Source organism: Hylobates moloch, unplaced genomic scaffold (assembly GCF_009828535.3).
Source record: "Hylobates moloch isolate HMO894 unplaced genomic scaffold, HMol_V3 SCAFFOLD_2, whole genome shotgun sequence".
Taxonomy (NCBI): domain Eukaryota; kingdom Metazoa; phylum Chordata; class Mammalia; order Primates; family Hylobatidae; genus Hylobates; species Hylobates moloch.
In genome coordinates, this window is record NW_026652277.1 from 40,124,127 (window position 1) to 40,144,511 (window position 20,385).

Genomic DNA, 20,385 nt, shown 5'->3' on the forward strand with positions numbered 1-20,385 from the left:
TTTTGAGACGGAGTCTTGCTCTGTCGCCCAGGCTGGAGTGCAGTGGCGCAATCTCGGCTCACTGCAAGCTCCGCCTCCCAGGTTCACGCCATTCTCCTGCCTCAGCCTCTCCGAGTAGCTGGGACTACAGGCGCCCGCCACCACGCCCGGCTAATTTTTTGTATTTTTAGTAGAGACAGGGTTTCACCGTGGTTTCGATCTCCTGACCTCGTGATCCGCCCGCCTCAGCCTCCCAAAGTGCTGGGATTACAAGTGTGAGCCACTGCGCCCGGCCCATGACAACTTCTTATCCTTTGACCTGTAAGAATGTGACCTTTTCTCTTTTGTGTATTTATTTTTAATCCTCTAGTTACCCTCTCTTACCTGAGCCCTCTATACCTTGCTCAGGTTTAATAACATGAATGAGTACATGAGACCACTTCAGAACTTTCTGTTTGTATAAGTATACATTCAAAAATACAAAAATATTTCTTAGCATTCAAGGTAATACTATTCGAGAATATTCTCTATACTAAGATTGTTTCTGACTTTGATTTGTGAACTGCTTCCCCACCTACACCCTCCCCTAAAATACATTCTGAGAAATATATATATATAATATATATATATATATTATATATATATATATAAATGGAGTCTTGCCCTGTCGCCCAGGCTGGAGTGCAGTGGTGCAATCTCGCCTCGCTGCAACCTCCACCTCCCAGGTTCAAGCGATTCTCCTGCCTGAGCCTCCCGAGTAACTGAAACTACCGGTGTATGGCACCAGGCCCAGCTAATTTTTGTATTTTAGGTAGAGACGGGGTTTCACCGTGTTGGCTAGAATGATCTCAATCTCTTGACCTCGTGATCCATCTGCCTTGGCCTCCCAAAGTGCTGGGATTATAGGTGTGAGCCACAGTGCATGGCCTAGAATATATAGTTTTTATATATAGTAGACATTTTAATGTATATCTATGTTTGAAATATAGCTTAAGAAATGGACTTAACCCATCTAACCATCGTATCACGTTAGTCTATCAAAGACCAAAAAGTAAATCTGTTTTGAAGTGAGGCATAAATTCTTAAGAAAATAACATGATATCATGTGTTTTTGAAGTATAGTACAAGAAATTCAAATAAGCAAATGACTGAGTTTTTAAAGTTAATATTTGCCTATGTATAATTGCAATGAAATGTGCAAAGCATAGAAAGATAACCTTTTAAACAATCATGTAAGATATAAAATTACCAGAGACGATCCATCTTTCAAAGCATAAAGCTTTCCTTGAATTAATTTCTATATTCGACCTTCACATATATCACTATCCTACAATATTATGTTGCTCTACAGCTGAATTCCATTTAGCTATGACTCAGTGCCTTATTTACTTCACTGATTGTATTAAGCCTACACAAATCATCAGAAAGCTTTAATTTGGCCTCCACGGGCTTTCTCTACTTCCCAGAAATGGTAACAAGGTATTTTAAATCCTCCCAACCCTAAGTACACATGTTGCAACATCACTACTATTTGCCAAATAAATTACACTACATGTATAATTCTCATCTTCCTGTGCTGACTAGCAGAACCAGCCCAAGGAAAGAGAAAGAGAGAGACAGAAAAAAAAAAAAAGCAAAAGCATTTCATTATATATATTTAAAACCACAGCACTCAAAATCTTGGTAAGGAAAGTCCCATTTGGGCAAAAATATGTCGCTGACTATGCAAGTAATAAGGTTAGGCTCACAGGTATCCATGGGAACCACTAATAAAAATACTAGAATATGTTTGAGAAGGAAGTATTGGAAAGGGGTGAAAACTTACTGAGGGACACATGCAATGGTACTAAATCACCACATACAGCACTATCATTAAAATGTAATTAGGCTAGTGGAAGAACCCATCTACCATATTTACAATCCCATATAATCATTACACAATAATCACATAACCATATTAATGCCATGGAGTATGTATTTATCCTCATTTTACATGTGAAGAAACTGAGGCTCAGAAATAGCAGCTGTGTTCAAAGGCCCACAGATAATAAGACATAGAGCAGAATTCATACATAAAGGCAGGTATCTAATTCTATGGGCTATGAACTTAATGACTATGTTTTTCCCTGCAAGGTAAATGACACCAAGTTTAAGATTTACATACCAAACGAAATGTAGACATTTTGAGTGTCTGCAGTATAAGATGGAGAGACAAGGATTAAAAGGGGGCTAAATAAAGTGTTTAAAAATAGCACTATAATGGGAGGGCAAAATGAAGAGAGGTACACATAGGTCAGGACCTAACACAAGGTTACAGAATAAAGGCCAAATTAACCATGTAAGACTACAGGGCAGCCAATGGAGAGCATGACTGTGCAGAGTAGTTGGCACAAGGCTGAATGCTCATAGGCACCCAAAAGGTACTGGCTGATTCATTTTCCTTTTTTTTCCCAGAATGTGGAATTTCCTATTGCACGCTGGCTTACTGCATGTTTCTTTTAAAAGAGAGCCTTTCTGTAATAATTCTTTTGAAAATTACAAGATAACAAACTATTGCATGAGTCCCAAAAGACTATTCAGTGTAATTCCCATAAACCTCATTACACTTGTCAAGGACAACAAAAAATAGGTGTTAAATGTGAAAGTAAATGTCAGCTTGCTATTTCTTCTAAAATTAACCAAGTAAACAGGATCATATAAAAGTTGGATATTGATAATAGTGATAACAGATTGAAAATTCCAAATATACTGAAGTCATCATTGGTTTGTCAACATGAACTTAAACTGTTTTATGACTACATAATGATCTCTCATTACAACTGCAGAGTGTAGGTAAATGTGATTTTTAATCAAATAAACCAGATATTCAGAGTTACTTTAAGATATGTAGTGATTCCTCTAATGAGTCAGTTTCAAAAAAGACTGATTAAAAGTGAATTATGTTACCATACGCATGCACCATACATACAGACATAGAAGAATACAAGAAAGTGATGTGCTATTATTAGGAGAAAAGAATTGGTATAAGAAAGAACACAGACAACAAAAGAACAAATCTTTACTTCCTTTAAACACAGCTTTCATAGAATGCTGCTAAAGACTCTTCCAAATAAAACAAAATCCAGAGCAGCACAAATTCACACATTTTTTCAAAAACCTTGTGTTTTTGAATTCTAACGATATTGTTTATAATGTTTTGCAATACATAAAAAAGTATTATAGTTTAATACATTTTCTTTCAAACAGAATCATTTGTGACTTTATAGTATAATGCTGCCCTTATATTCACTATGCAGCTTATTTTTAGGTATTTTTCTAATAAGAGCAATTATTTCAAAATTGTTTAGCTGAATCTTGCCATTAAATATCAAAGAATGATGTTTCACTTCCTTCTTAATACATCGAATACATGTAAGAATTATATATGGATTCATACTTCATTCACCTTTTGACTTGAGGATTTCTACAAATGTATCACCCTTATATTTCCTGACTTTGTTTTCTTATAAATTTCCACCTTTCATGGCCCATTTTATGTTCATCTCAGCTAAGAGCTAACAATATAAACAATAAGTACTGCTTTCAGAAACGACAGCAGTGTTTTTCACACCAAACATTTGTACATTTATGCTAAATGTTGTACATAGATGCCACAGAAGAAAAAATTTATAAGAAAAAATAAAAAGAGTAACTTATGAATAAAAAGAGTAACCTATGAACAGCTACTTTGGTTCAGGTTAAAGGAATCAGCACAAGATCCTTTGAATTCTATTGGTAGTAATGAATGCTGTGGGTTGTGGTGAATAGTTGAATGAGGTGGCAGAACAAACAATGGATACCCTATATCTGTTTAATCTATTTTAAAGTCAGACACAGAAAAACAAGGAGGCAATTTCAGCAACGTGAAACCTTCTCTAAAGGGACACTAAATAATGATGATTTCTATAAGGTTCTAATTCTAGAACTGTGTTCTTAAGGGTCATAGAAGCATAGAGATGAAAGTTACCTTAAAAATACATTATATTCAGATTCCTTCATTTTTCACAGATGAGGAAAACCAAGGCCAAAAGAACAAGATTGATTTATATAATGTAACTGGTCTTTATCACCTAGATTGAAATTTTCCTACTATTCCGTGGTTGAACGTAAATAATAAATAGCAAATAAATATCAAAACATAAATCTGCTACTTTTTTGAGTACTTACATTACTTACTGAAGTCCTATAATACATTGTGCTATCTCATGTGTATCTATATATATGCATGGGTGGGTATATAGCAAGGAAAATACTGGACTAGCGATGTAAAGGAGGTCTTGGTTTAGTTATTTTTCTGCTACACACATGCCTGGTAACCCTAGAAGAATGAGGGAAAATTATTTAACCTCTCTGGGTCTCCATTATTTCATCTAAATTATGAAAATATTCAACCAGATTTATATAATTTTCCACCCCTATAATTCTCTAGATACCAAAATAGCGTATCCAAATGAAAAAAAAAAATTGTCCAGAAAACCTCCTGAGTTAAGGTTTGAAAATGTATTTGACCTTGGTTAATGTGCTGCAGCTCAGTACACAAAAGATGAAAAATGGCCTATCAACAAATACATTCATATGAAAGGAAAAAAGAATAATCTCAAAATAGGTAATTTATTTCCAGATAACTTTTGTGAAAACAGATTTTTTTTCTATTATTCATGCATTTCAAAGATCTGAAATCGATGTTACCAGATACTGACAAAATTAACAGATACAGTCATTGATCTCCAGAGAATGGAATGTATACCCCGTGTTATAACTGAGATATCTGTCTAGAAACTCATTTTCTAAAGGATTAATTGCTATCCAAAAATGTACTGTAGCCAAAGCTACAAAGGAAGATTTCCAAAATATCAATACTCTTTATTACTGTTTATAGGTTATATAGGCTGTCACTGAATTCCTCTCTGTTATTAAGTGATAACAGTAGAAAGATACAATGAACAGAAATTTTGATTTTTAAAATAAAAAATCAGCTCTTAAATGTGGCTGATTAGAGGAAATTCTAACAATAAAATAAATTGAGGATTTCAAGCTATTAGATTTTACTTATCTAACCTCTGAGTGATCCCTATTATCATTTTCATTGTTACTATATATATATTTGATGATGCTATTTGTTCAAGGATGAGACTTTCAAATTTGAATAAACAGGCAGAGGGATCAAAACCATGAGTTTTTCTATGAGTTCATTAGGAGTGCTAATATATAAGCAATCACTTATAATTGTATCATTGAATCTTTTTTCTTTCTTTAGACTGTAAAAAAATGAAAAGAGACAAGGTGATGTTAGTCCCTCTCATTACAAGTTTGCATAGTATTGCAGTAAACATGTGAGAGAAAGTTGACTATCTTCGATGGCACAGTTGAGGTTTTCTCCTAAATTACTTCCTCAAAACATTGAAGAAAACAGTGCTTCTGAATGGGTTGTTTGTTCTCTTTCAATAGAATATTGTCTCTTATTTTTTTAATCCATCATTTTACAAAAAAACTCTATAAATAATTATTTTTACGTCTAACATTAACTGAAACCCTTCTTGATATTAAATAGGGAAACAAATTGTCTTTAAAGCTTCCTGGAACTTATTTCAGGTTTATTACCCAAAGCTGACCATCACAATAACTGGTGGAGAACATCCTGTTAGTATCAGAAACCATCAGGCAAACTGTCCAGCTCTTTCATTTTTCTTGACAAATATCTAGTGGTCTCTATCTGGGAACTTTATTGCCTCTCTCAATTTGCTTTCAGTGCCATCACGTCACTATTGCAAGATATTTTTGTTTCCAGAATTTAGCTGGCAGCAGAATAAAGAAAGCAATGTTAAAACAAAAAAAAAAAGGTGTAGTATTTAAAAAATTGTCATTACTTTTCAAATTATAGTCTTTAATAAAGGTGTGAGGGACTTTTTCTTCTTAATTTATAATTCAGGTTTCTCACCATTGTGTTGTCTTCATTTCATTTTTTTCTTACTACTTTTTTACTCAAGGTTAATTTTTAAAAAGCATAGGTAGTTTAGCCTGTCTTTGAAGTTAATTCACAATTATTAATATGTAGTTACTGAGAAGATAAAGAAAGAAATCAGTCCTCACTTTTTTCCTGCTTACATTCTGGTCTTTATAAATAAGAGTTAAGAAAGAAAAATAATACAGATTTCTTAAAAATGAATGACATATATTTCCTATTGAATATATCTTTAAAATGATTTGGTATCTTCAAATTTTATGTTATGATTTTTCCAGATCCTTCTATTATTTCTAATATTAATTTATACTGCTTTTAAATATTTCCATAGAAAATTTATTAACATTTATTAACATTTCCAGTATTGAAATCCTTATACTGTCAGGATGATTCTGATTTTAAAATGTAAATAACTGAATGGTTATTTCAATCTGACTTTTTGCATTAATGTTTACTAATTAAAAATTAAAATCTCACTGTATTATTATAAACATTATTATCCTATTCTTTATAAAGCCAGTTTTTACGTAAAACAGTTCTATTCATTTCAAAAAGTGATGATTTTTTACTCCATTCCATTAACAAGGAAAAAACTTTTAGACCACCAATCACATATCTATTTTCTAACACAAATAAGTTTCAACAGTAGCCAGTGCTATTGATTGAAAATATATTTCAATAAAGGTTACCTGCACATCAAGCAGATAAAACAGTAAATGAAAAGTACACGTTTTCAGACACTTTTATTTTCCTTACTCTTTCAATGTTTGCATTACAAAAAAAATCCTGCCCAACTTTGTTACCGTTAATATGGTATCTACCTTTTCTTCTGCCAAATCCTATTTAAATTTTTAATGAGGCAAATGTTTTATTTGACTAAATTAATTTTGCATTTATTATCTTCAGTTTAAATACATCATCACAATAAAAAATAAGGTAGACTAGTTTCTTAGTTTAGGCTGCTATATCAAGATACCTCAGGCTAAGTAATTTATAAGTAACAGAAATTTATTGCTCACAGTTCTGGAGACCAGCAGATCCAAGATCAAGGGCCCAGCAGATTAGGTGTCTTGCGAGAGATCTTCTTCTCCTTCACAGATGGTGCCTTCTTGCTGAGTCCTCAAATGGCAGAAGGGGCAGGCAAGCTCCCTTGGGCCTGTTTTATAAGGGCACTAATCCTATCCATGAGGACAGAGCCCTCATGACCTAATCATCTTCTGAAGGCCCCACCTCTTAATACCACCAGAATGGGAATTCAGTTTCAACCTATGCAGTGGGGTAGGAGGGGACATAAACATTCAGACCTTCCCAATTATCAACAAGTAGTCTCATGTAAAATGAGTGCTTTCTGGATCAAGAGACTAAATGTTTAATTAGATTAATAGAATCAAACAGAAAATTCCATTTGTCTAGGATCTTTCAATCAAAACCTTCATTAATAGGAGTGATGATACCAATATATTAACAATAATTGGTATTTGCATTACTTTGTACCAGTGAAAAAATTTAATTTACTCAGGTTTACAGAGGAAAAGGAGGAAAGTGCTTTAATATTTGATGTCTCATAGAGAGTAAAAATTTATAGCGTAGGTCGGTATGTTAGAGTCCTAATGCAAAATCTTTGATTTGTATGTAGTGTCCAAGGGTTTTTCTTGCAGCAGTACATTTGTCATGAGAACACCTGATATGTCATCCCAAGTTGTAACAACACCCAAGGTGGCAGTTATCTCAGAGAAGTCCAAAGTAAACATTCTGTTAGAAAATACTATTTTTTAAAAATGTTTCATTTACACTGAAGTCATAAAAATGTTGCAAAGCTTTTACATGTAAATATTTGTTCATTTTCATATTATATTTCAATTAATATAATAACTTTCCACATTCTGCCTTTTCAAAACAAGAATACAAGATTAACATCTACAAAACAGTGATCTCCAAGGAAAATAATGCCCTATTATCAACAAAGATACAAAAATGATGTCCACGTTTAATAAGTTTCATCAAAGATAATTTCATTGCCATTTGAATTGAACCAAAAAACCAAAATAAATACTGATGACCTTACCTTCTTGAACTGCTTGGAAAGGGTTGTTGCCATCAACAAACGTCACTGAAAATGTGATTTTCTCAGTCTGTAAGATCTCCTCATTCTGGTTAAGGTCACCAACTGCTGTGCGAAACACCTCATCATCCTTTTTGGCAGATTCATCAAAAATTGCTCCTAGAAAGAAGTGAGTTTTGCCATTAAATAATAACATAAATATTCTGTCATGCCCTCTGGAAATATGACAAGGAGACTTATGTGTTTAAAAAGCATATACTTTCACTTAGAGCATGCACTTTATTTATTAATGAAACACATTGTACTGAAGCAGTGTAATAGCTGAGAAGGAAGATAGTTACTTCTTGCAAATGGAATGATAAATAGTACCTCAAAGTGTTATTGCAGGGAGATCATGGGGAAGAAAATGTAATAGGTATGAAAAGCTTCTACATGACAAAGTATCCAATACATTGGATGTCTTATATCATGAAATCTTTAAGGAATTCATAGCTGGAAGATTTCTTTTATGAATAAAAGAAAATAAGCTCAGAAAACTTCTTGAGGTCCATTCACAGAATACATAGGAATCAAACCTTTCCTGTGATCTTAATTTATTTTTCATTTCCTTCCTTTCTCCCCCCCCCTTTTTTGAACATGGGTTTCATTATCTTTTATAGTAGTAAAGTCAATAATATTTATAGAAAATGTAAAGACATTCAAATCTCTGTGCAGAGGGAATGGAGAAATATTTCTCAAGGAACTAATGTAAGTCCTAATGGATAATTATAGCATTTTTTATCCATGTGTAAATACGATGATGATAAACACTGTGCTAACCTTTATTGAATATTTGGTTGGTAATGGAATATTTGGTAAACACATTGATTCTAAGAACAAACTGATTTTAAATACTGACTCTGTCACTTGTTAAGTATACGACCTTGAGCAACATGCTCAAATTCTAAACCTCACATTTGTCTAACCTCACATTGTATGTATCAAACACATTTGTCTAAACCTCACGTTGGGTGTATTAAACACATTTGTCTAAACCTCACATTGTGTGTATTAAACACATTTGTCTAAACCTCACATTGTGTGTATTAAATAATACACAGTGTGTATTATCATTATATACACAGTGTGTATTATAAAGCCAGTGTGAAGCTGGCTTTATCTTTTCACTGCTCTTTTTGTTTGGTTGGTTGGTTGGTTGTTTTTGAGATGGAGTCTTCTTCTGTCACCTAGGCTAGAGTGCAATGGCGTGATTTCAGCTCACTGCAACCTACGCCTCCCAGGTTCAAGCCTTTCTCCAGCCTCAGCCTCCCGAGTAGCTGGGATTGCAGGTGCACACCACCACACTTAGCTAATTTTTTTGTATTTTTAGTAGAGACGGGATTTCACCATTTTGGCCAGGCTGGTCTCGAGTTCCTGACCTCAGGTGATCCACTCACCTCAGCCTCCAAAAGTGCTGGGATTAAAGGAGGGAGCCACTGTGCCTGGCCATCACTGCTCTTTTATATTGGCATGGATTGTATCAGTCTTCTCAAAACATTGCCTTGTTTCCTATATATTTTGAATACCTGTCCATGGCTGAGAACCTGAGAGAAAATAATGAAGAATCTTTTTTTTTTTTTTTCCGAGACGGAGTCTCACTCTGTTGCCCAGGCTGGAGTGCAGTGGCGCCATCTCAGCTCACAGCAAGCTCTGCCTCCCGGGTTCACCCCATTCTCCTGCCTCAGCCTCCCAAGTACCTGGGACTACAGGCGCCCACCACCACGCCAGGCTAATTTTTTTTGTATTTGTAGTAGAGACGGGGTTACACTGTGTTAGCCAGGATGGTCTTGATCTCCCGACCTCCTGATCCACCTGCCTCGGCCTCCCAAAGTGCTGGCATTACAGGCGTGAGCCACCGCACCTGGCCAGAATTTTTAAAATTGACATATAAATTGAGTACTTCCTTAATATGTTATCAGATGTTTACCAATGAGATATTAATATTTTATTAATCAAATATATATTATAGACTCTAATTTTTACTTAACCTGTCTTTTCTGAACCAGATAATACTTTTTAATCTAAGCTCTTATAAAAACATTTAGACAATAAATGTTTGACCTATCTTGCTAATTTAAGCAGCTTTCATAAGAATTATTTTAATATGTGATAAATCCTTGTGTAGATCTAGATTAATCATTACAGTGAAATTTAATACTATCAGGTTTAGATATACAAATTTCTTTAATAGTTAGGAAGTATGATACAAATTTTTTATAATTGAAGCTGAAATAACCAATTCATTTTAAATCAGATAATCTAAATGTCTATTCACAAAGTAGTAATGTGTGTTTATACAAAGATGTTTCCACTTGTCATGGATTCTAAATGAGTCTTTAAAAAAGAGCTTCTTATCAACCTTGTTTTATAGCAGGTGATGTTATTGACTTCTGCTGTATTGGTAATACATTTTTGATGGAAGCATTTTACTATTACATGGCAGAACACTTAATATTGCCTTAAACATTAAACTTGAGTTAATAAACAGCAGAAACCTGCAGAAATGATAGCACATTAGTCAATCCTTTGCAGAATTAAGATATACTGAAAAAATGGATAAAAGAAACAGTTCATCTTTCTGCAAACAGCAAGGAAGTACACAGAAGAAACAGTTCATCTTACTGCAAACAGTGTAATCAAAGAACAGAAAATCTTATCCAACATTTCAAATCCCAGTTATTTATTTACTTTTTTCTTCAGCTATAAAAATCTCATCTGAAACTGACTTTGTACTACAGGAGTGCATGCAGTATTTTGTCTTCAACACAAGCATTCTGAAAACAATGTGATTAATTCCACAGGAAGGATCCTGGAACAGAAATTCCTTTCTAATTTCACCGGCTTCCAATAGTCACAGCAAAGTTATCCCTTTATTCTTTGTATTAATACACAAATATTACCAATCTAGATAATCCAATACTATAGGTACTAGATCTACTTTGTTAACTATACAGTTGCTCAAATGTAACATTCTTAACTATGTAGTTAACATGATGTCAAAGCATCTAGATCCTGCCCAGGTATTTTTATTAGCATGATTTTACACTCAGTTTTATTTTATAACGTTCATGGGAAAGGCAGATTAGACCTGTCAAGATAAAATAATTATTCCACCACTGATACACACACACACACACACACACACACACACACACACACACACACGGCATTTCATCAGTACTCTCTATATATTTCTTATTGGCCAAACTGAAGGGAAGGATAACCAATCAATAAAGCAGGAAAGGAACACCTCCTGAATATTCCTATTATAGCAATTTTTAGTCATTTCCATCACTAAAGGTTGATATTCTGTTCCTTTTACGGGGGGAGAAATAAAGGCTTTATGTAATCCTTATACAAACATACTGACATGCAAAGTCAGCATGTATTTTTAAATGAAAACTATATCATGTTTACATGTCTTCTTTTTTTTTTGAGACGGAGTCTCGCTCTGTCGCCCAGGCTGGAGTGCAGTGGCGCGATCTCGGCTCACTGCAAGCTCCACCTCACTGCAAGCTCCGCCTCCCGGGTTCACGCCATTCTCCTGCCTCAGCCTCCCGAGTAGCTGGGACTACAGGCGCCCGCCACCACGCCCGGCTAATTTTTCTGTATTTTTAGTAGAGACGGGGTTTCACCGTGTTAGCCAGGGTGGTCTCGATCTCCTGACCACGTGATCCGCCCGCCTCGGCCTCCCAAAGTACTGGGATTACAGGCTTGAGCCACCACGCCCGGCCTACATGTCTTCTTACATCTTAGAAAAATACTAATGTTAATGAGTTTCTGCTATATGTAATGCTACTGAATACAATTTTCATGGACTAATGGACCAATTGGCATATATATGAAAAAAATACCAAATTTAGGCAAAGTTCTACAAAAATATAATTGTCCACTTAATTACAATTTATAGTAATATTAAGGCAATGCTGATGTCTTAAATTTTCATTGTGAAGTGTTATAAGTAAAAGTATTAATGCAGGTATGCCCTTTGAAAATTCATAAATTATTGTGCAATTCAAAGCTAACTGACAAGCTATAGTACTTCTGTTAAAAAAAAAAAATGTTTTAGAAAGGTATTTAAATATTCCCAAAATACATATACTTACTTGCCAATTTTTAAAATGACAATCCAATTTCTTCTTCAAACCTAATAGATACATTCTTGGTGTCTGTGTGTGTGTGTGTGTGTGTGTGTGTGTGTAGATTTTTTGTGCTTGAAATAAGTCAGTACTTCAGACCATAAAATCATTTCACCCAAAAATACATTCACAAATATGCCTTTTAAATAAAATATTTATAAGTTCACTAACCTAACCAACTCAACAAGTCTCCAAACATTCGAAGATTTTTCTCCTTCTTGGTTTTATTTTTGGTGTTTCCTCTACCACGGAGGTAGTCCTTATCACATTAGCAAAATATAATTTCCTAGACCATATAAACTATTTTTATACTTACAGTGTGTATAAAAGAGCCTGAATATTTTAGACACTCAAGAATCATTGATTAAATCTTTTTTAACATTAAATTAGGTATAATCTTGTAAAATAAAATACCTAAATTCAGATGTATAGATAAAATATAAGTTACACCTAAACCTAAATTAATGACTTGAAAATGTACTTGCATGTTAGTTTATTGTCATAGGCATTATCATGATTCCAGAAAACCCAAGTTAGCAAGGTAATAATCATACACAAGGTAATTAATAATCATACTAAAAACTTGTATTTTAGTTTGAATATTGAAAATTTTGTGTCTTACAAATTTAAGAGGCAAGTGGAGTAAACATTATTTACCTGATAAGATAGTACAGAAAAAATGTGTTCATCTTGCACATAATTTCCTCCAACAATATTGAGAAAAAATTTGATATATCTTGAGGAAATTTTCCACAGCAAATAGAATTATTGGAAGATATATATATTCTATAACAACCTTATCAAGTTCTGTTTAAAATAAAAGACTCCAAATATTGAAACCAAGCATCAACACATCTACATTCCTCTTGCAAATCAATAGCATATCATCTAGAAAAACTTACATACCAACATTTATGCAAAAATGTTTCGTTGTATTTCATAGTTCCCAATGAAATCAAAGATAGCTGATCTTTATTTTTTTAGTCACAAAGTTCAAATTTTTACTCTCTTTACTCAATTTTGACAAACATATAAATTATATATGGTAGGTAATCATAAAAGGAATAAACTTAATTGAAAGTTAGCAAAGATGCTACATGCAATGAATCTTTTATTTTCTTTGTAACAACAGAGATGATTCTTTTGTACACGCTCTCACTCTCTCTACTCCCCAACTTTTTCCCCTCACTTTTTCTCTTTATGTTCACGCATTTATGCATCCAGCCATTCATCCATCTATTCATCAAACCAATCTTTCCTAAACACAGAGAAAACCATCAAAGCCAAGCCACTGTGCTCTTTAACAAATTATTTAGTGGCCAAATATTTGAAATGAGTTAAGTGTTGAATAAATAGTGGAAATAAGATGCCATAAGAAGATCATAAAAACAAGCAATCATGTTGTTTTTGTAAACTCATAGCTGAAAGGAATTTTAGAGATGGTTTATGAAAACCTTGTCATGCGGCCGGGCGCGGTGGCTCACGCTTGTAATCCCAGCACTTTGGGAGGCCGAGGCGGGCGGATCACGAGGTCGGGAGATCGAGACCACGGTGAAACCCCGTCTCTACTAAAAATACAAAAAATTAGCTGGGCGTGGTGGCAGGCGCCTGTAGTCCCAGCTACTCGGAGAGGCTGAGGCAGGAGAATGGCGTGAACCCGGGAGGCGGAGCTTGCAGTGAGCCCAGATTGCGCCACTGCACTCCAGCAAAAAAAAAAAAAAAAAAAAAAAAAAAAGAAAAGCTTGTCGTGCTTCATAAATTGTAGTGCAAACATTTTAAGTGTTTTCACCCAAATTGTACAGCCAAAGGTTACAAGATGTAGAGTAGGAGGTTAGGTGTCCTGGTTTCAAGTTTGGAGCTATGTCTGCCATATTATGCTTTTTTCACTTCAAGCATTTCTTTTATGGTGACTGTGTATATAGAGAGGGTACATCAGTACATATATGTGTGTGTATATACACATATACATATATATTCAATAAATAGTACTATAATGATGATTAGCCTATTAAATTCATTTATTTTAAGCCATGAAGGTTATAAAATTGATGAAATGTAGTAAAATGCTGATCATAAGAATAGTTTTACATAAAATTTAATTCCTTTGCCTGAGAAGCTTCAACAACTTTAGTTTAGGAAGTTAAAATAAAGAAAAAAGTGCAACCTTCTGCCTTGGGGAGTTTATTAGTCACAGTAGGATTTACAGTTCTGCAGAGCTATTCAGAATTGTTAAATCATCATATATCCTTACTGTTTTAGATGCTACTATTCACAAGTGAGTTTTTAATTTAATTCTGACAATGCATTTTGCATACACGTTAGTTGCACTGTGAGCATACATCCAAGTCAAGAGATTTATAACATTTTTTTCATCTACAAATGGTATTCCTACGATTGCCGGTGGAAATTATACCTGCATTTCAAAAGGAGGGCAAATAATAAAAGGCATTATAAATATTGTAAAAATCAGATTTCTCCTTTATTTCATTGTCTCATTCATGTTACCCTCAGTTCAAGGAGAAAAAATGTTAAACATGTTCAAAACTGCTAGGTAGTAAGAAAAATGAGCAGTATTATGACCAAAAGAGATTAGCATTTTTGATACAATTTAGTATATTTACTTAAGCATAGATAGTATCTTTGACACCAATAAGCATCTTTACTTAGCATAGTATCAGCTACTATTTCAGTGGGGTATCATTACAGTGAAGGTGAAGGCATTGTTTGTGTATATATGTATATAAATATATACACATATGCATATGTGCATATATATGTATATATGTATATAAATATATACACATGCATATGTGCATATGTGTATATATTTATATTATACATGTTCATATGTTTATATATTTATATTATACATGCACAAATAGATACATTTATTACATACTCACATATAATTACAACTGTGTATATGTAATGAATGTACGTATGTGTGTATGTAATAAATGTGCTTATTTGTGCATGTGTATATATATAATTATATATATGTGTGTGTGTGTGTATGTGTGTGTATATATATATAATTATAATTATCTGCCCAGGAAATATTAAGTTGAGATATCACCCACAATTTAATTCTGTATTACAAATGTTTCAGCAGCCTCTTATTTAACAGAACATTTCCTAATATGTTCTATGCTAATATCCTTGCAGGCATGAAATAGGGTTTTCAGAATCCTTTATCCTTTTATCATGAGGCATATTTTTCTCAGTTCATCTTATCTAACCCTTCACAAGCACTCTGACTACAGAAGTAAACCAAAACAATGACTCTAATTGTTGGAAAGGAGGTGCTGGATATACACCAAATTCATGACAATTAGCAAATATTATTCTGAATTAGAGAAAATTGTGCTTAGTTGTGTTTCTCTCCAATTTATAATAATTGAAATATTAGAAACAGTATAATTAATATTTTTTAGTACTAAGGACTGTACTAAGTGGCTCATAGACATTATTTTACTTAGTTCTGATAAAAACCCTTTGAGGGAAATGAAACTCAGGTTAAGTAACTTTCCCCAGGCCCAAGCTAGTAATAATTGCTGCAGAATCCACAGCTCTCAGTTTCTCAGCAATCTTGTGAAAACACTAGGAGCTTAATAACTGGCAATATATACATTAAAACAAATTTCCAGATAAGAAAATAATATGCATATTTTTACTTTCATAATAATATATATAGAGAGAGACAAAGTCTTTCTCTGTCACCCAGGCTGGGGTGTAATTATGCAACCATGGCTTACTGCAGTCTCAATCTCCCCGACTCACCTGATCCTCCTGTCTCTGCTCCTTGAGTAGTTGGAACTACAAGGGCATGCCACCAAGCTTGGCTGATTTTCAAGTTTTTTGTAGAGACTGGGGTCTCACGTTGTTGCCCAGGCTTATCTCGAACTTCTGAGCTCAAGTGTTCCTCACTTGAGGAACTATACTATTACTGTACCTCTGCATCCCAAAGTGCTGAGATCACAGGCATGAGCCACAACACCCATCATTTCATAATAATTATAATAAAATTTTATTGTATATTAAAATTCTCAAATAGGTTTCGATCTTACATTTTCTTTTATAAAATTTTATTAATTAGGCATATTTTTATAAAATTTCTAGTACTTCTTGCATACTTTGAAGTTCAATATTTGTCTCAGTGATTTAACTTATACTATATCAGAAGTTGATTTACCTGTTTTTATACAAACTTTATATTTAAGGATGTTTAGGGATAATTAATATATATAAAGATGTAAATTGATATGAATTTCTAAACTTTAGTTTAAATAACAATCTTTGCAGTTACCTTGGAATAGTGTTACGTGAGTTCCAATAGAATATGCACTATGACATTTTTAAGTGCAGAATTCAGAACAAATCTCTAGCCTTTCAATTTCTAAGGAGTTTTGTTGTTGCTTACTTTAGTGATGAATAATCCTAAGAGATTGACAATAAAATATAAAATAAATATATATAAATATATAAAGTTATTGACTTTATATATTAAGGACCACTGATAATTTACTTAGGTCTATAATATTCAAATTGCAGCCAGGTACAGAAACTATCTGGCTCGTTATTTTCCACTGTCTAGTGCTTACTTAGCACTTTGTTCTGAGAGTTCAAAGTACATTATAATATTAACTTCTATTCCACCCACCATAATTATTTAGCCTATAGGAAAGCATCATTTTTATTTTAAACATAGGAAATCAAGTTCAAAGAGGATACTGTCAAGATCACAGAGGGTATTAGTTATGATATAGTGTAGAAAGGTATAAGTGGAAGGAGAAAATTTCATGCAGATATTTAAAATGATTATACAGAAATTCTTGAATGTGTGTTGTAATTTACATTTAGCTAGTGTCTGAAGCATTTTTAATAATTCAGACACCTTTAAATTCTGTTTTCTTCAATATATTTTTGATAAAGTGACTTAAAATGGGAAGGATAAATCGTAGACCAAGAAGTGAAATTTTCATTACTGTCTCCAGAGATTTCTCCAGAGATTTATGTTTGAATGTGACATTTGCTTGTAGTGTGAAACAAGTCAAATTCAAAGGGATTCTTCATTCTAACACAAGGCCCTTTTCTTAGCCTTACTCTCCAATAACATGTGAAATCACATTTCGTTTGGAAAACCTGTATAGTTATCCAGAAACCCAAAACACATTTAAACTGATAATACGATTACTGGAAAAGTCTGACTGCTGTGTGTCTTCCAGAAGTATGTGGGAGAAAAGGAAATGTAGGGTGCTTGCCTAAGGAACAGGTAAGCTGAGTCATCCACATGGAGCATAATAAGAGGTTAATTTTTAAAATAATTTCATGTTGGAACATAGATCCTCTCGGAATAGTTTATGCATTTTATACTAGTTTAGTGAATAAGCATTTCAAAGATCAATTCTTTGAATAGGAATACTTTGCAATTTTTTAAAGAGTACTTGTGACTATTTCTAAAAAAAAAAAAATGGGGGGACTAGACAGTGAAAGCTCAAATATCTGTATTTTTTCTTGAATGAAAGCAGCAATGTTTAACTCTAAATTAGTTTACATCTCTTCTTACTGAATCCGTGAAGATTCAACCAGAACCTTGTGTGCTATGTTGCAGTCTCTTTCTCTGTTTCATACATCTAATTGAAACAATATCCTATTATTACAAAATTCTGCCATGACAAGAAGAAAAAGAACTGGTTTGACAATAGACACTTTGAACAGTGCACAGCAATTCAAATTCTTCCCAAACTCACATGATGCATTTTTTAAAAAAATAAATAGGCAAAAATGTGTAAGGTAGCTACTGAAAAGTATGTTCATGGAGAAAAGTTGCAGATATTTTTAGAAATTGAACAGATTTAAAATTTTTCTTCTTGTAACAATTTACTCTACCTTTTTAATATTACCTTCAACTTCCACAAAAAACTGTGAGAACTGGCCTATACTACTATAAGTAAAATCATATGCCAACGAAATAGCTGCATGAAACCATAGTGTGAATGTGATCCTCTTAGAAGGATCAAACTCATTTTGCACACAAATAATATAGTGTGGGCTGTCTTCTACAGAGTAAAAATTCTAATTTTATGTTTAAGACAAAAATTTACTCTGCCTTGATATAAAAAAATTATTTTACCTATCTGAATTGGCCAAAATAAATAAGTTGCTTGTAATTGAGCATTTTAAAACTTCTGTAAAATACTGTTTTAGTTCTGAAGTAAATGATTGCAGCCTGTAGAATATTTCAGGTAGGAAAATGGTACTCTTCCAATATAAATCTCAAACTTCATGGTTTATTAACTCTGAACTCATTTGTAATTTTTTTCTTCTTTATTACATGAATGTACATTTAACTAGCAAAAATGAAGATTTTATAGATATCCACTGATTATTTTTCCAATATGTCCTATAAAATATACAGATATTCCAGGGAATTGCCATGCAAAATATTTCAAAAGCATTAAGAAAACAGAAATTCTATTATAACTGTAGACTAGACAACTGTAAAGGAGACATGGGTTTCCCTTAGAAAGACGGCAAATTTTCTAGGTATTTATTAGTTGCAATATATATAAAATAGCAAATTATACTCTCTGTATACAGTTATATGTATATATGAATATATGATGAAATTAACTGAGTCCATTATACTATATACAATATATATACATATATAAAATATATATACATATATAATATATTTACACATATATATAATATATGTACTTATATACATATGTATACATATATAGTGTAATGGACTCAGTTTCATCTTTTAAGATCTGTATCATAGTCACAGTCTTTGACTTTTTGTATATCAATTACTTAAGAAAAATCAATTTCTAAATAGTACTTTAATAATAACTTGCTAGAAAATAAACCTTACAAAATGGTCAAAGTTATGTATGCTTGCCAGTGTAAGTTTTATTCATGTTAAGAAAAAAGAAATAATATTTTTAAACTTTATCATTTTTGTAGGTTATCTCTTAATCCTCATTTTACAGATGAGGAGACTAAGAATCAGAAAAGTTAGATGAATTACTTAATCACATGCTAAAACATACATGATATAGGACTTAAATCTAAAACTCTCTGGGTTCCAAGACCTACAGTTTTTATCCTATATAAACTACACCTATGTTAAAAACTTAGTCCATTCTTGAGATAAAATATTCTGCTTTTGGAATAACATGTGCTAGGGAAAGAGAAAAACAGTGAATGCCTTCAAACTGTGTTCTCAATTTATTTTCTTAGAGAGTGTGACACCAAGACATGGAATATAGTAATTCTCTTTTGAAGAAAAAGAAACAAATAAGAGCTGGAAAGAGCGAATAATTTAAAAATGAGTTGTGGGCCATGTTAGAAGCGATGATAGAGTATACACTGTGGCCTTTTAAACACATATTGAAAAATTATCTAAAAGTCAAAATATGTCCAGCAAGAATGTTTACTTATGGAACTTGATATTAAGTAATTTACCACAGAGCTCAAGTTAAAAAAATAAAAATAAAAAAAGTCATGTTTGGATAAATTCTTTTTGTTTTTTTTTTTTTTTTTTTTTTTTTGAGAGGGAGTCTCGCTCTGTCACCCAGGCTGGAGTGCAGTGGCGCAATCTCGGCTCACTGCAAGCTCCGCCTCCCGGGTTCACGCCATTCTCCTGCCTCAGCCTCTCTGAGTAGCTGGGACTACAAGGCGCCCACCACCACGCCCGGCTAATTTTTTGTATTTTTAGTAGAGACGGGGTTTCACCGTGGTCTCGATCTCCTGACCTCGTGATCCGCCCGCCTCGGCCTCCCAAAGTGCTGGGATTACAAGCGTGAGCCGCACCGCGCCCAGCCCTGGATAAATTCTTATGCCCCACCGATGTATGAAGACCCATAGTTGAAGTACATAAAGGAAACATAAGTAGATTTCTCGGGATCTTCTACTATGATTATATATCTTAAGACTTCAGATTAAAACAAAAAATATTCTTGTTTAAATAAACAAGGAAACAAGTTTCCTTCCTTTAACATAAGCTATAAAGCAAATTGGCAAAATATTTGTATCTGTGAATTCTGGTTTATTGGTAAATAGATGAAAATTTACGGTGACCTCGATGTGCATTTCAGTGTTTTGAAAATTGTGATTTAATGAAGAAGTAATCTGATACTACTTTAATATGAGTT

At 33.2% G+C, this 20,385-nt stretch overlaps 1 protein-coding gene across 1 annotated transcript in view; it reads right to left on the reverse strand.

The window, feature by feature from the left end:
• GRID2 (glutamate ionotropic receptor delta type subunit 2) overlaps positions 1–20,385 on the reverse strand; it is a 1,490,978-nt gene that overhangs the window by 1,200,430 nt on the left and 270,163 nt on the right. The window contains exon 2 of the mRNA XM_032139113.2: positions 8,046–8,201. Within this exon, the coding sequence (XP_031995004.1) occupies positions 8,046–8,201 (156 nt within the window). The remainder of the gene's footprint in view (positions 1–8,045; positions 8,202–20,385) is intronic.